This window comes from Schistocerca nitens, chromosome 2 (assembly GCF_023898315.1).
Source record: "Schistocerca nitens isolate TAMUIC-IGC-003100 chromosome 2, iqSchNite1.1, whole genome shotgun sequence".
NCBI classification, from domain to species: domain Eukaryota; kingdom Metazoa; phylum Arthropoda; class Insecta; order Orthoptera; family Acrididae; genus Schistocerca; species Schistocerca nitens.
The window spans coordinates 158,156,426-158,173,206 of record NC_064615.1 but is presented as its reverse complement, the minus strand read 5'-3'; the positions used below and the strand labels follow the sequence as shown (position 1 = coordinate 158,173,206).

Sequence of the window (16,781 nt, the reverse complement as noted above, 5' to 3'; positions counted from 1 at the left end):
TGATAGTAAAAAAATGGCTCTGAGCACTATGCGACTTAACTTCTGAGGTCATCAGTCGCCTAGAACTCAGAACTAATTAAACCTAACTAACCTAAGGACATCACACACATCCATGCCCGAGGCAGGATTCGAACCTGCGACCGTAGCGGTCACGCGGTTCCAGACTGAAGCGCCTTTAACCGCACGGCCACACCGGCCGGCTGATAGTAAAAGATTCTAACCAACAGGGACATGAGACGAATGTCATGCCTTTTCGGTGAGAATCGATTTGGAACCCGAAAGGGACTGTTGCTGTCAGTGAATGTAAGTCCATATAAAGAAGTTTTTGTGCGAACATTGCGAGGAAGTCTGCCTGGAATGGACATCTGCAGCAGGGTATCTCGCACGAGCACTTTGACCACAGCAGCACACAATGTTGCACACCTTCAGCGGGCTAAATAACACAGAAACTGGATAGCATATTGCTGGAGGCAAGTGGTATGGTCTGATGAATAGCGATTTTCTTTCTTTTCTTCTTTTTTATGATGCAAGGCTTCGAGTTCAGTGACGGACTAATAATGCAGTTAACCCTCGGTGTGTGAAGGATATCGTCCAGTCTGGAGATTGTTATGTGATGTTTTAGGGGTGTTTTTCGTACTAAGACTTTGGTCCACTCATTCAGGTTACTGGGGGCAAGAACCAGGAAGTTTATGTCTGTATTCTTTGTGACCTAGTGTTGATCTTTCTTCTACATCATCATGAACTGTATGCTGTGAACACTCCCGCCTTCCAAGATAACAACATTCATGTTTAACGAGCAATCAGGCACAGTATAGCACCTAGACTAGGCCGCTAAATCTCCAGTCCTTAAATCCACCGAAAATTCTAAATTAATTCGCTGAATGCGAGTTCCTTGACATCAGCTGTATTAGGTATAAATCTACTACCGCATACTGACATAAAAATTTCTTGCTTATTGAAACTTCCTGGCAGATTAAAATTGTGTGCTGGACAGAGACTCTAACTCGGGACGTTTGCCTTTCGCGGGCAAGTGCTCTACCATCTGAGCTACGCAAGCACGACTCAAGGCAAAGGTCCCGAGTTCGAATCTCGGTCCGGCACACAGTTTTAATCTGCCAGGAAGTTTCATATCAGCGCACACTCCGCTGCAGAGTGAAAATCTCATTCTGGAAACAATTTTGCTTATTGCTAGGGTCGCCTTATCCCCTTTGGCTATCCATGTGCGATCCTTGGACCTACCCAAACTGCCATATGTCACACCGTCCACATATTTTAGTCCACTGAATCCCTCCTCTACTGTACGCAATATTACTCAGATTCCTGCAACAGGGAGGATGAGACAGCGAGGAATCGAAACCAGTGTTGTTATCATTGTGTGCTAACCTAGGCTTGTAATACTTACATGCATCAATCAAACGGGCTGAGGCATGAAGGGGAATTTGGATTGAGGAGATAGGCTGCTAGGGTTGTCCGTGTAGTTGCACGAAGCCACTGTGCCACTGTGGCGTAGTGGTCAGAGTATCTGCCTAGTGAGCAGCGGACCAGCATTCGAATCCTGGCCTTGGTACAAATTTTTATTCCCCCTTTCAGTCTGCATATACGCAGACTTACAGGCATGCCTGAAAGAATGGACGCTCTTGATGGTCCACAGCTGTACGAAATAGTTCGAATTCTTTCGTACAGCTGTGCATCGTGAACAGTGTCTGTTCTTTGAGATACGCATGTAACAACCATAGAAAATTTCTGGATCTGTTGGGACCAGTGGGTGAAAAGTGGAAATTCAGTAGCTCGAAATTATCTAACCACTGGCTCCTGCTGGATATGTCGTACCTGAACAAACTTATGGGTTCTCTTCCTCGTCAAAGTGTGCCTATCGTGTAGATGTGATGTTGCACGGTGTTGGCGTGATGATTCCTGGAGGCGACTAATTTTATCTCTAACGTGCTTATATATGTGAGAAATTTCAAATTTATCTCGGGAAAAGATCAGCACCTGCAAACAGTGGACATATGGAAGACTGAATTAATCTTAATAGAGGCTAAACTAATGTTATGGTGTTGCTCCATGAATCAAGTGCAGTGTTGACACATCAACAATGAGAGCACTAATCGTCCTTTTGGTATCACTGTTTCCTTACGACGGTAGAAATAGATAATACTGAACCAACACCATTTGTTTATAAGAGTAATTAAGTATTTCTCCTCCACCATTCCAGAGAAAAGAAACAGTAAGGTTGAGAGAATTGAACTTTCCCTTCAGGCTGCCAGTTTCACTATCTATTTCAGTAGATCAAAGCACTGGTTTAGCCCATACGATATTTCTTTTGTCTATCTAAACAGATCGTGGTTGGTATACCGTTTATGTCTTTCAGTACTAGACATTCTTCTCCCACAGTTAATAGAAATGTATTCTCTTATGTACTGCAGGTGTTACTACCACCACTTAAGCCAACCCTATCACCATACCAACGCCTTCTTACAAGATTTTGCAGTGTAGCGATTTCCTGTTGGCTCAGTCAATCCTTGTCTTCTTCAGAATTTTATCTTTCTAAATCCTAGTGTGGTTCATGGTCCAGTAAAGTTTGTAAAAACGGTCATCACTTAAAACTTTAAATGGTATAGCACTGTATTCATTGTTCAGTTCAGTTCAATGAATTTATCATTTTTGCCGTATTCAAGGTTATTAACTTTTGAGTACCCAATCCCATTTTTCTAAACGTAAAAGGAAATTGATACTTACGGTCTGGAAAACCTTTTGGAAAACATTTCCTAGACTCCCATTTATTAGAAAATAGTATATTTCTTGTAGGACCTATGTAATTGCGGATTCCCACAATTGCTTCTTCGAAATTGCGCTCACATAACAGAAAATAAAAATTCATATATTAACAAAAACTTACTCATTATTTAATTCAAACATTCATACATGGCCACATGTTGCTGAGCTAAAAACAAGTTCCACTCATTTTCCAGGCTTATTTCTCGAATAAGAATTTTATATTTTATTATATTTAACATTAGAACGCATTTAAATAATCTCTGTAAATAAAATTTTTATTAATCATTAATTACAAAGATCTTGACTGCACACTTTCAGCAAGATAATGTTTGTACACTCTTCCAGCTATAAAATGTCATTAAACGTTTTATACAGCAAAACAGAAAATACATTTATGAAATCCATATATTACTTCATCTTTCAAACGTTTGTCGAGTTTTGTTAAACACTTTCATGCAGCTTTTAAGAAAACATCGCAATATGTAACGATACAAGTATCATTACGAAGATAAACAGTAAACTGCCAACCATGTAATTTCTTCTGTAATGGCTTTGCATTGTAACAGCTGACAAAAATTAAAGCATTTGTCTGCTCTCACGAGTAGAGAGCCATGTCGTAGAGAATGTCAGTGAGTGTAATGAGACCTAACATTGTGAAGTGACAATAATGCGCTGCCGTCTCAAGGCTGAAGTTGCAACTAATGATGCAGTAGACATCACCACCCTTATTTGCGAAATATCATATGTATATGGACAAACTGCCTATTGGCTTCTGTCTCGGGTTCTTCGGCCGACGTTCATCTAATGATTTTTCTGACGTTTCGCCAGCACGAGTGGCTGGCATTATCAAAGCTTCACCCTCCATTGCCAGTGGTGAACTGGAGCCGAGCTATAGAGATGGGGCCCCTCCACGCCCGCACCAACGTGGTGACCAACACAATAGTTCTACTGTCACCTCCGTAAGCATGTTAGTTTTGAATCAGGCGTCACAGGATGTAGGCTGTGATGTTATCCATGCGTCTGGGTAAGACTACTCATTAACATGGTCCATCAGGAGATAGAAGTGGTCGAAAACGATCGAAGGGTAGCGGTTGTAAGAGCAGAGGAAAAAAAAGTGCCAAGGCCAGCGCCAAGGGAAAAAAAACCTCTGCGACAATAGGACGGGTAGTAAGGGCAGTAGCGGCTTGCTAGCTGCGACAGAGCATGCAAGGTGAGGGGGTTAGCGTGAGGTATCGTGCAACGTTACCTATGTACTGCGTGGTTGTTAGCTGGGGCAGTCCGGTGCTGCGGCTGGGCTCGCTTGTAGTCTCCTGGGCCGGCCGCAGTGGCTTACTCCCTGTAACATAAAAATTCGGCGCGGCAGGGCGGCGACGCTTCTGCGATGAAGACTGGCCTATTGGCTCCTCGACCCCTTGCGGGGCCCCGTCCCGTAGCAGTCGGCGTCGCCAGCGGCTCCTCTGCGGCGGCGGTTGTCTTCTTTGCGCCTCTCACCCGCGCTGCTGCTGGAACAAGAGCTGGGATAGGCGCGCGAACGTCCTTCTGCGAGGTCGCAGGAGTGTTCGCAGGTACGACTGCGCTGAGGCCTTGGGCGAAAACTGCTCGCAGTTGCCTCAAGGCCTCTTCCTTCTCTGCAGCCACGGCGGCTGCGAAGGCAGCCCTCTCCGCCGCCATGACGGCTTTGAGGGCTGCTGTGGCCTCCTTCACGGCGGTGCCGAGTTCGAGGTCACATCTCTTCGCAGGAGGGCGAGCTGCGTCCTGGCTGCCCGTTTCCGAGCGGCCGTCCCCGCCCCTGGCAGGTGGATCTGCTGCTGCGCCGTCCCTCAGCTGCACCGGGCTGTTCTGCGCCCTACGCCGTTTCCGACGTCGTCTTCTCTTCTGCTGCTGCGTCGGTGCGGCCGCGGCCGCCTCGCCGCCCCCGGCACGGCTGCGGCTTGAGAAAGCCGCACAGCCGCGCCAACTGGCGACGTGCGGGCCGCCACACCGGACACAAGTCGGCAGAGCGTTGCTGCCGCGGTCGCAGGCGCGGCTGTCGTGCTCTCCTGAGCACTTGACGCACCGCGCCGCGTTGCGGCAATACTTCGCAACATGGCCCTCGCCCTGGCACCTGAAGCACTGGGGCTGAGGATCCATGGCGGTCGGGAGAGCCTGGAGCCGAGCTCGCGGGCGCAGACTATATGTACCTGGCGCGCCAACGTCCGAGGGCTTCTCCGCGGTCATTTCCGGTGCGGTTCTCCTCTTGCTACCTGCGACGGTCGTTCGCTGCAGTACGGGAAGCCAGGATCCGTTTACCTTAAGGCTTTCCTCTTTCTTGTTCAAACTGTTCGCGTGTTTTTGTATTTCTACAGCTTCTCTGAACAAGCGCGTGTGATAGTGGTTCTCTACAGCCAGAACTTCCGTGTCGGCGAATTTTATTACGTGGTCGGTCTCATTCAGTGCGTGCTCTGCCACGGCCGATTTCTCCACCTGCCCCAACCTGCAATGTCGCTTATGCTCTTTGATCCTGGTGTTAATGGATCGTCCAGTCATTCCGACATAAACTTTTCCGCATGTGCATCCATGTGCATCCATTAACACCAGGATCAAAGAGCATAAGCGACATTGCAGGTTGGGGCAGGTGGAGAAATCGGCCGTGGCAGAGCACGCACTGAATGAGACCGACCACGCAATAAAATTCGCCGACACGGAGATTCTGGCTGTAGAGAACCACTATCACACGCGTTTGTTCAGAGAAGCTGTAGAAATACAAAAACACGCGAACAGTTTGAACAAGAAAGAGGAAAGCCTTAAGGTAAACGGATCCTGGCTTCCCGTACTGCAACGAACGACCGTCGCAGGTAGCAAGAGGAGAACCGCACCGGAAATGACCGCGGAGAAGCCCTCGGACGTTGGCGCGCCAGGTACATATAGTCTGCGCCCGCGAGCTCGGCTCCAGTTCACCACCGGCAATGGAGAGTGAAGCTTTGACAATGCCAGCCACTCGTGCTGGCGAAACGTCAGAAAAATCATTAGATGAACGTCGGCCGAAGAACCCGAGACAGAAGCCAATAGGCAGTTTGTCAACAAGTGGCCACGAAAGCCTCAACAATTTTGCATATGTATATTGTTTGATTTATTTTGTTAACAGGACAATGTTATTCAAAATATTGTAATGTTATGAATTTCTAATTGTGAGGAGACATGGCTTTAATATTCAGGAATATTCTGTAGGGAAATCTCTGTGGATGTATTAGTGTGGGCATATTCCGTCTTTTTCAGTAAGTGCAATTCCAGAACAGTACAATATGGAGTGCACTAGTTCAGAGAGGACGACTTGAAGACATAATGTGTGTGTGTGTGTGTGTGGTGTTAGTTGAGCAAAGTATCAAAGAGAGCCTCAAAAGGCAACGGTACAATGCTACATTTCTACAGCTAAACAAATATGTGCAATCATCTAAGAAGAAGTGGGCTCTGATTTATTACAAAATATGTGACACATATATTGTGAAGTCGACGGCTCTGCAAAACTTCAAGATGCATGGTACTTGCTATTAGTACGAAGGAGGAAGCAGTAGTATTCGGAGCCACAAAAGTGTACTCTGCGAAACGTATTTTGTAGTTGCATTTTCAATGGAAGCTTGGACAAAGCTCATCACACAGTTTGTTTTTGTATGTGCTTTTACGTAATTCGGACCTCATACAGAGAAACCATACTTGAATTGTGAAAGCCATGCTCTAGTCTGATTTTCATGGTCCATTATAGTTATTTGAGTTACTCTTAAAGCAAACGCGTTTATGGTGTTATTATTTGGCCAGCCGGTGTGGCCATGCGGTTCTAGGCGCTTCAGTCTGAAACCGCGAGACCGCTACGGTCGCAGGTTCGAATCCTGCCTCGGGCAAGGATGTGTGATGTCCTTAGGTTAGTTAGATTTAAGCAGTTCTAAGTTCTAGGGGACTGATGACCTCAGATGTTAAGTCCCATACTGCTCAGAGCCATTTGAACCATTTGTTATTATTTGTATAGATGGCAAATGATCCTTTTTTTCCTTTGAGAAGGTGTGTTAAACTGTTTAGGTTTTGCAGTGATAAAAACTGGTAGAAATATGAATATAAATATTTGCCAGTTACTTATATGAAGCTAATACATAAATTATTTACCAGCTAAATCCCCTTGTAAATGTTACATGTTGCTGATGCTGAACTTAAGAAGATTTCACTGCAAGGTAATGCGAAACTTGTACTGTTCTTGTTCAAAGCGCTGTGGTGTGTTGTACATTACGAAAATTCTCAATTAGTGTTTGTGTATGATGAAATAACACTCTGCTTATTCAAAGTTAGGCTCAAGGAATAGTCAGACGGATAGTGGAGTTTCTTGTCAGATGTTGACAAGTGATATAAATAAATTCAGCTTTGGTGTGAAACAATGTTCATAAATGTACAGCTACAAAATCTGTCACCACAGCAAGCTAAGTGCCTTCTATGTCTATAAAGTATCTTACATTCAAAGTAGTTACTTCTGTGTGAGTGTACGTAGGTATGTTCGTTAGCCATTGATGCACATAAAGTGTTCACGTTAAGTTTACCATTTCCCATTATCGTCGCCTCAAAGACAGATCATATAAAATTAGTCAGGTTCCCTCTATTTTCTGTTTGCAGTAACTATCTAATACCGTCAGAATGTACCAATGCCAAGTTATTTCTCCTCCTCTGACAGAACGCACTGAAAAACCCGGAACTTTGGTGGAATAACTTGCTTATTTTGAAGATTAAAAAAAAATTTATAAAACGAGAAAAACTTGTTTTGTTTAGTGTTACTTCAATTTCAAAGCATAACTAATAACGCAGAAATCATAATGAAATTTTTAAAAAATCTCTGTTAAGAAAACGCCATGTTATTGACAATTTCTCACGGAGCATTTATTCAGTTGTGCTCCAGAGAACACAGTTCGGGAAACCCTGGTCTAGAGCTACATTTTCTAAAACCTTGAGTGGCTTGATACTTTGCATTGGTTGTTAGCTTGTGCTGTTTCTAACCTTTATGTTCTGATATTGAATTCACTTTTTTATGTGCTATGCACCTTCTTGATTGCTCATCTAAATGTGTGTGTGTCTTTCAAGTCATAAATTTGTTTCTTTGGCCAGCATACCATACCATTTTAATAATAGTCATACCGTCTTCTAAATCGTTTATTTGTCGTGACAGTGTAGTTTGTTATGTTTATTTTTTTCAAGGCATGTTTGCCAGGTACACCAATGAAAATTTGCATCACCATTAGCTTTCATTTCAGTTTGCTATTGGGTCAAAGCAAAGAATGTAACGAACTTCAGACATGGCTGTGGTTCTAATAACTGTATGTTCCAATTTACCTTACATATCTCTTGTGTCTCACAAGTGCTCATTTCCCAAAATGATTGTTACATATTCTATATGTAGCTGATTCACTATTTAAGTGAAGGCTGTTCTCATTGTAATTGTGTGTGCAAGATACAAATAAATTTAGGTTTGTTATCTGGCATTAATTTTAGATGAAACTAGCAAAATGTTTTCTCTACCCAATAAGGTTCTCAAGAAGATGAATTAATGAATGACACTTGAAATGTCATAAGTATTGTACTGTTTGTATATATTGTCAGCTGTGCAATCTTCTGTTCAATGTATACAGAGCTAGTGGCTGTGGATTTCATACCTTTAAAGCAGTGGTGTTGTTGAACTCCTTACACTATATATCTAGTAGTTTTAACAGGTTTACTAGGATCCATTTGCATTTCTTCTGCTAAAATGAAACCAAGAGTTAAAATGAGTATGGTAAGTTAAGCTCTTAAAAATCTGCAACTGGAATGTTATTCAAAACTGAGAGGTATTCCCTCTATTGTTCTATGCAATGGTGTGATTGAGAAAACAATTTTGGAACATAAACAACATTGACATTAGACACATATCACTAAGCACACATAACATGCAAAATGGGAAACCGTATTATAACACAAATCCTAGACTATCTTCTAGAGTCATAGTATGACTAAAAAAAATAAGCATTTATAGTCTATTATGGTCTAGGATTTTGATTTGCTTGTTGTGTTGGTTTTCAGCAAGAATGTAATAAAATGTCATGTAGAGCAGTAATTATCTACGCTACAGAAGTTGATTTCTATTGATTACACTTTTAATAATTATGGTGACTACACTTGGGAACTGTAAATAAACATGCTTGCGGTTAACTGATCTAAGTATCACACTGACAGATTGTGTCACAGAAATAAACCTAAATTCAGAATGAGTGGACATAACATGTGCTGTTCCACAAGTTTCGGTATTTGGGTCTCTTCTGTTCTCAATCGACATGTTCTTTCAATGGCTTGCCTACACTTTATTATAATTTCTGACTTTGTAATGTGTGTTCATTAGTGATTTATGGAGGCTGTACACTGGACACACAAATGATGGGACGCTCTGCAACTACGACAGATCTGAAGATGTTAGAATTTTGAACTAAACCTGTAATCATTATACAGACAAATACGACAGTAGACTGCAATAAAAAATATTAGAATAATAATCATTCTCACGGACATATTCACCACTTGATATAGTGTCAAGCTTTCATAAAATTCGAAAGAAGTACAAAATTTGTAATGTTTGATGATGATACAAGCATACTAATAAAGGGCTCTAATTCAGTCTTAACAGACACAGCCTAGATGATAGCTGAAAAGATCTACAACTGGTTCACGGCAAATAATGTATGTCTTAATCTCATAAAGACTCTTCTTACGTGATATCAAACAAACAAAAACGATCCTTTAGTACCACAAGTCACCATTAGTGGCAATGTATGTAACTCCAGCATTGGCAGCCCAAGGCCGGGGCCTCACTTCGATAGTGATGGTGAAGGAGGAGGGGGAGGAGTTACAGCGTCATGGATGGCTTCGCCCGGCTGACAGTACCACGTAAGGGTCCCTTGATAGAGTTACAGTGAAATGTTTAATGGCAGCGAAGACAGAAATGAAGATCATCGGCACGGCGAAACTGGCAGAAGAGGCAGCCCTGCACTCAAGAGTTAACGTCATATCTAGAAATTAAAATCCAAACATGAAACTTCCTGGCAGATTAAAACTGTGTGCCTGATCGAGACTCGAACTCGGGACCTTTGCCTTTCGCGGGCAAGTGCTCTACCAACTGAGCTACCCAAGCACGACTCACCCCCCCCCCCTCCCCTCCTCACAGTTTTACTTCTGCCAGTACCTCGTCCCCTACCTTCCAAACTTTACAGGCGCTCTCCTGCGAACCTTGCAGAAGTAGCACTCCTGAAAGAAAGGATATTGTGGAGACATGGCTTAGCCACAGCCTGGGAGTTGTTTCCAGAATGTCTCGGTCCGGCACACAGTTTTAATCTGCCAGGAAGTTTCATATCAGCGCACACTCCGCTGAAGAGTGAACATTACATTTTGGGAAAATCGAAACATCTCTGCTCCTACATCAGCCGATATTTGGTCAGCTTCTGTGTCCAATGTTAGGGGCAACTGGAAAAGAATACTCCAAGACTATTAATCTTCAGTTTATGAACTCTGGTAGACAAAATTCTGTCTCCATTAAAAAAACAGGACGACTATGATGTTTGATGAAAAAACCAATATCGTTCCGTACTGCTTCAGTTTCATCACTGGCTGTCTGGTACAGCAACCAATTATGATATTTTTTTGGACAAGCGCAGTCTAGATTGCAAAATTGTATTTATTAGTACCGATTAAGCGTTTCGTTTTGTGAGGCATCGACAGATTACTATCTGAAGAGAACAGGATAAAACTTTTTAATGAAACAAACGGTAATGTAATGAAGCGTGATTCAAAATTGTGCTGCCATATATATACGGGGATAGTAATATATGTCTAAACTCACATAAAAATGTAGCAGAAGAAACTTCAGTCATCACTAGTCACAACATGGCACAAAACAAGATCAAAAAAATCATCTGGGTAAGGCATACGTTCGTTAGAAGTCTTACCAAAACCGAAGGGAAATTAAACGAGAATGAAAATGAAAAGTAAATTTAATGGGAGGCAATAAGAATGTAGAACGAATAAAATGCGTGTGCTGAGACTGGATCGGCATGGTGTACATAGCGTCGAAACACACGTACATAATGTATGCTGCAAGGTAGAGAGCGTATCAGTGAAACGGGCCTGCTAAGCACCGCAGCAAAAGCTACGGTGAGAAATGCGACAAGAGGTACAGTACTAGTACGATCTGTGCGGGCTAGATGGCACAAGTGTCAACCAAATCGAATGCATTACTTAATGACAAGCAAAATTAAAACTAATTAAATGTATGTAATCATTTGCAAGAAAATGTTATAAAAATTAGCTAATAACATTTGAGGATAACAGAAAATAAAGAACGGGATAAACATTCCCATTTAAAAAATTGCTTGAAGGAAAAACTTACGCATACATACAAGGATCTTAAATTGTACCTAACGCAATCACATCTTAAGTGGGGCAAGTAATACTGGTATCAACACTGCTTATTTTAACTACTCTTAGTTATTCATAGACGTTTTTATATATTCTGTTGTGGCAACCTCACAGTTCCTTGCAGGCTCATCTCTACATCTTCTTCACGTCACGGTAACGTATTACTTACTTTCTTAATATACAGCGTTGGTGGAGTAGCACACCTGCAATTCCTAATCTGGAAATGGGTGCGGGACTTTTGGAAAGTGCGTAGAATGATAGGAACTCAGCTCAGTTTTACTGGTACCACTGAACTTCTGTTAGTGTAGAAGGCAATTCTGCCCAGAAACCATTCGATTCCCAAATCTTAGAAACAAAAAGAAACAACTGACTTTCATTTAACTTGGAGACATAACCCCCCCCCCACCTTTTTCTCTTTCTCTCCGACACACACACACACACACACACACACACAAACACAAAGTTTTCTTGGTTCAAATGTTTATAAATTATTAAAACATCTTTAGGGATGTACCGGTATACACATTTATATCACACTTTATTGAGTTTATAAAATCATGGAAAACATCATATAGTTCCAAAACACTGTTCAAATATCCTATTTCATGCTTTTTATCATATGTTTTGTAGACGTAACGCTACTCAAACATAATAAATCACATCTGATTGTGAAATCTTTATTGTAAAGTGTTGTCGACCGATTTCAGTTAATATGTTATACGTTGAAGCATAACTGATAAAGATGTTATGCGTTAATGTATTGTCTACGGCCATATAACATGTAATATCAGACGGAATATAATATCCGTTGTACCACTCTAAATGCCTGTACGATGTTTTCTTATTTAGCAGCATGACATACTGTACTTCATCTCGCATGTGTACAAATTCAAGGCTTACTTCGCCTGTGATAACAGACGGTTGGCTGCAAGCACTGGACTGATTGAGTTTAAATTTTATACCGTTTGACATTCTGTGTGGTGCATTACAAGATGCTAGTTTCAAAACGTCAGTCGAAATCGGTTGACAACACATCGCATTGAATATTTGATATGTAGAATGACCTATTTAAAACTTATCACTATGCCTCTTCAGTCTTGAAAGTTTGTGACATCACAAAGAAGACAGTCTTTATTTACAGGACAGAGATTTATCAGTTTATCACCACAGGTATGAAACTAAGAAAGAAAACAATAACGACAAGCAGGAGAGGAGGAGTTGGTTGCTGATTTTGTAGCCATTGTTGCAGTAATTGGTTGTACAGATTTCGCAGTCGACGATTTCCGAGTTTTTAAACTGCGTCACCAAGTTTTTAAATGAGCAAGCATCTATCACTTCGCTTTCCACAGCGCACGCCCGCTGGATGTACAGTTTGTTGTCCTCATAATCTGCAAATAAAAGTAGAATTTTAGCACTTGAAATTCCTCATGCAAATACATATTACAGTATTTGTCCAACATTAAAGCCAACAATAGTCTGCGAGGAATAGCAATGGTTGTTAGGAGGTTTTTGTTTATAATTTGGTTGTACTTATTTAGTTTCAAAAATTGGGTTGTTTCACTTTTTTAAAAAATCGAATTTCCAGACATGGTGTCTTTGAGTTAACTGGAACCAACTCCTCACAAATTGAAACTCGCTCTATGTAAACAGCTTTAGATGGCTGTCAGAGCAATGAATAACAACAATAGTTATTATGCAGTAATGTAGAAGCTGCGTCTCTAAGTCCGTGTTACGTTTGGTGGATTCTAAATGTACCATGGCTGTACGGGACTTAGTTTACAAATAGTGAAGTTATAATGTGTGCCCAGGTGAAAACAGTATTATAATTACAATTCGTGTAGAACAGTACAACTACACATAATTCCCACTGACATAGATACACCGATCCCAGCGCGTAGGAAGGCAGTGGATGGCTTCAGTAGAGAAATTCCTGGGTTGCTGACGGTCCAGTTCTCCACGGTGCACTGTACTTCCTTGTCAAACGTGAACCTCTGACCTTACAGAGATTGTTTTAAGGGGCCGAAGATATGTTATTCATATGGGGAGATATCTGGGCTGTAAGGAGGATATTCCAGGACCTTCGATAGTAATTTCTGAAAGAGCTCGAGAATCTTCTTAGCCACTTGTGTGGCCTACCGTTATCCTCGAGAAAGACTGCCCATTCGAGAGCTTGCTCCTGTTATTGTTACTGATGGCCTCTGTGAGCCTCAGGAACGTGTTGCAATACTGCTCAGCGTTAACTGTTGCACCCAGTGGTAGCCAGCCGATGAGCATAGATACTTTTTTATTGAGAAAGAAATTGAGCATCACTTCTCCAGTATCTGGACAGTGGGCGTTTTTTGGTTGAGGGGAACCAAGATGCTGTCATCTCATGCTCATCTGTCTGGAGGCCGGATCGAAGTGGTGACAACACGTTTCATCACACCCGAAATCTGAGCAATGAAATTCACGTTTTTCAACAGATATTTTAGGCAAGCACCCTTCTCGCCGTCTTTTGAGTCTCTGAAAGATGCTTCGGCACCGATTATGCATGAACTTTGAAATAACGAAGCTTCATGTGGATTTTATGTGATGTACAGTTCCTCTGCTTATCGCCAGTTTAACAACAGTGTCACCTGTGGTGATCCTTTTTTCTTCCTTTATTGTATTTCGATTCTCCTCCCTCCCTCCAGACGGGAAAGAGGGGGGAGGGGGGCTGGCAGCAGCGTAATACGCCGCTCTGCAGTCTACAGATAAAGTTAAAAAAGATAATCAGGAGATATAACAATAAAAACAGGTGAGAAAACGAACATGGTGAAAAGTTGCGAAGAAAATATAAAAAACAAAGGTTGGGCAATGTTGATTAAAACACATAGGCACAATTAAAAAACACAGCGACAGTCTGGTTTCTGTTCACATCACTTAAAAAGAGGGACACAAAGCACTGAGCACTCAAAGAAAACACTGCACGATAGAGTACAAAAGCAGACTGGGTGGGGGGGGGGGAGGACTCAGAGAGATGAGGGGGAAAAGAGAAGGGAGGGAGGAGAGGAAAAGAAAAAAATAGGGGGAGCCGATGGAGGAAGAGGACACAGAAAAAATGGGCCAGGGAGGACATGAGATGGAATGGGGAAAGCAATGGAGGGGAAAGAAAAAGGACTCAGCAGAGAGAAAGGAGTCAAAGAGAGGGTAGGCGGAGAAGAACAGGATGGAAGGGGGGGAGAGGGAGCCAGGGCAAAGCACAGAGGGAGGGAGGGGGAGGTGAGGATCAGAGTTGATAGGAGGGATAAATGGAGGGAGAGAGGGCATCATCTGGGAGAGGGACTTGACAAAAGCTACCTTGGGGAAGGAGATTAGGGGTGTATAGGTGGAGAGTAGGGGGGACACAATGGTGAAGGCGTGGCAGCAGATGGGGGTTCGGGCGAGGGTTGGAGAGAAGAGGAGCAACCAGGGGATTGGGAGGGGGGATAAAGTCGGTGGCAGGTGTAAGGATTCGGATATGTTGAGAAAAAGGAGCAGATGGGGAAAGGAATCAGGTCATAGAGGATGCGCATGGGGGACGGGAGGTGTATATGGAAGGCCTGTGGTGATCCGTTGATTCGTCCTTATGATCGCCTCCACAACCGAAATCGTGTTGGTGGTGGTGACACCGTGCACTTGCCCGGAGCGTGGCATGACCTTGATTTTTACACGGCCCGCCTCATAACGCTGACATCACCAGAATGTAGTGCACATACGAGACATCGCTCTCTGTACATCTCTTTCATTCTGCGATTAATTTATGAAGCATGCACCCCTTCTGTGCGAAGAAATTGGATAACTGCTCTTGTATAGAGCCGGCTTTTAAGTTTTTAGAAACGACCACCAGATGGCACTACTGAAGTGTGACAACACTACTTTTAAAAAATTTGTCATTTCCTGTTTATAAAACAATGGGTCCCGAGAATGTGGGCGCGTACTTCGCAAAGTTAGCGTTTAAAGAAACATTTAGGTGAGAGACATGGAAATTTCGTCTTTAGGTTTTCTTTGGCCGTTTTTTTTTAAGATTTTTGTGAATTCCTCACTAACAACAATGGCCCAAATCACTTCATTCAACGTTTGGCAATCAATCGTCTACAGAAAATACTGTTGCAATTGGTCTGCAGTATTTCATCGTTTTCGTACTTTCACCGGAGACGAATTTTGCGAAGTTCGACCAATATTAGATTTTGTTCCAAAAACGTTGATGTTGTGTGCAACATACGTAGAGAGGATATGGCTTGCGGCGAGATGAACGTGTACTAGGCATATCGAAGACTGCGATACATTCAATTCTGCGTGAATATTCAGCTGCGGAAAAAAATATTACCTATAGAGTCCTCCGAATTAGACCACAGCTAGACAACAGGCTCTTTTTCAGTGACATAAGGAAATACTCAAAAAATTCAATCGAGGACATACTCTTAGGAACTGGAAACTAAACAACAATCAACTATTTGGGTGTTCAAAGATGAAGCGAGACAAAATAAAAAGAAACGAAACCAAAAACATGATCGCTTAGTTTCTTCATGTGGGGGTTCATTTCCTCAAAGTAATTTCTGGGCGATAAAATAGTTTCAACTATCCAACGCAGGCTGTCGAATTCTTTATACAAGATCTGTCCGTCATCATTTTCAAATGTCTGTACAGCAACGAAGTAAAAAGGTAAACCATTTATTTGAAATCGTTACACTTTTCATATAGCTATTTTTGTTACATTGCTTACAGTTGCGTCGGTGATTGTATTCCATGCTTAACAGGTGTGAGAACAGAATCTTGTTGCCACACATCCTTTTTTCCGTTATTATTATTTAAAACTCCCTCGCCTTATGTGGGTGGGGTGGGCAGTCAGAGGTATAGCCAATCCGCTCTTCAGCCAAAGGATATGTAGCATACACAAAGACAATAAGACAATAAATTAAAAGGCGAAATATTTACAAGTGGTTTTAAAATATGTTAAGATAAATTCAATAAAGATTTTGTATGAAAGAAAGTTGATTTTCGCAGTTGTTATTTTTTAAAATAGGAATAGTAAAAGGCAAAAAGAGAACAATAGGAATACATTCAAAACATTTGAAACACGATATATAACACTGTGACCTTGATACTGAAGCACTACCGCTGGCCGCGGTGGCCGCGCGGTTCTAGGCGCTACAGTCCGGAACCGCACGACTGCTACGGTCGCAGGTTGGAGTCCTGCCTCGGGCATGGATGTGTGTGCTGTCCTTAGGTTAGTTAGGTTTAAGTAGTTCTAAGTTCTAGGAGACTGACGACCTCAGATGTTAAGTCACACAGGGCTCAGAGCCATTTGAAACACTTTTGAAGCACTACACTGTCACTAAAAGTTGAAAGACCTCCCATAGGAGAAAAAGCCTACCATTGGAGAGGAAAGGGTTAGGTTTTCGGTAAGGTAGGACGGTGTGAGTATAAGCACAGACGATTGATGGGTGGTATCGATGGAGAAGGAATGGATGTTGGGGAGACAGGAACGAAGTAGTTGGGGTGTCGTTAAGGATATAATATTAATGGGAGAAAAAGGTAAGGAAAAATGGTAACGC

The 16,781-nt window shown here is 42.3% G+C and overlaps 1 protein-coding gene across 1 annotated transcript in view; it reads right to left on the bottom strand.

Moving 5' to 3' along the window:
• Positions 1–11,772: 11,772 nt before the first annotated feature.
• LOC126234305 (uncharacterized) overlaps positions 11,773–16,781 on the bottom strand; it is a 39,162-nt gene continuing 34,153 nt past the window's right edge. The window contains exon 3 of the mRNA XM_049942989.1: positions 11,773–12,614. Within this exon, the coding sequence (XP_049798946.1) occupies positions 12,388–12,614 (227 nt within the window). The 3' untranslated portion in view covers positions 11,773–12,387. The remainder of the gene's footprint in view (positions 12,615–16,781) is intronic.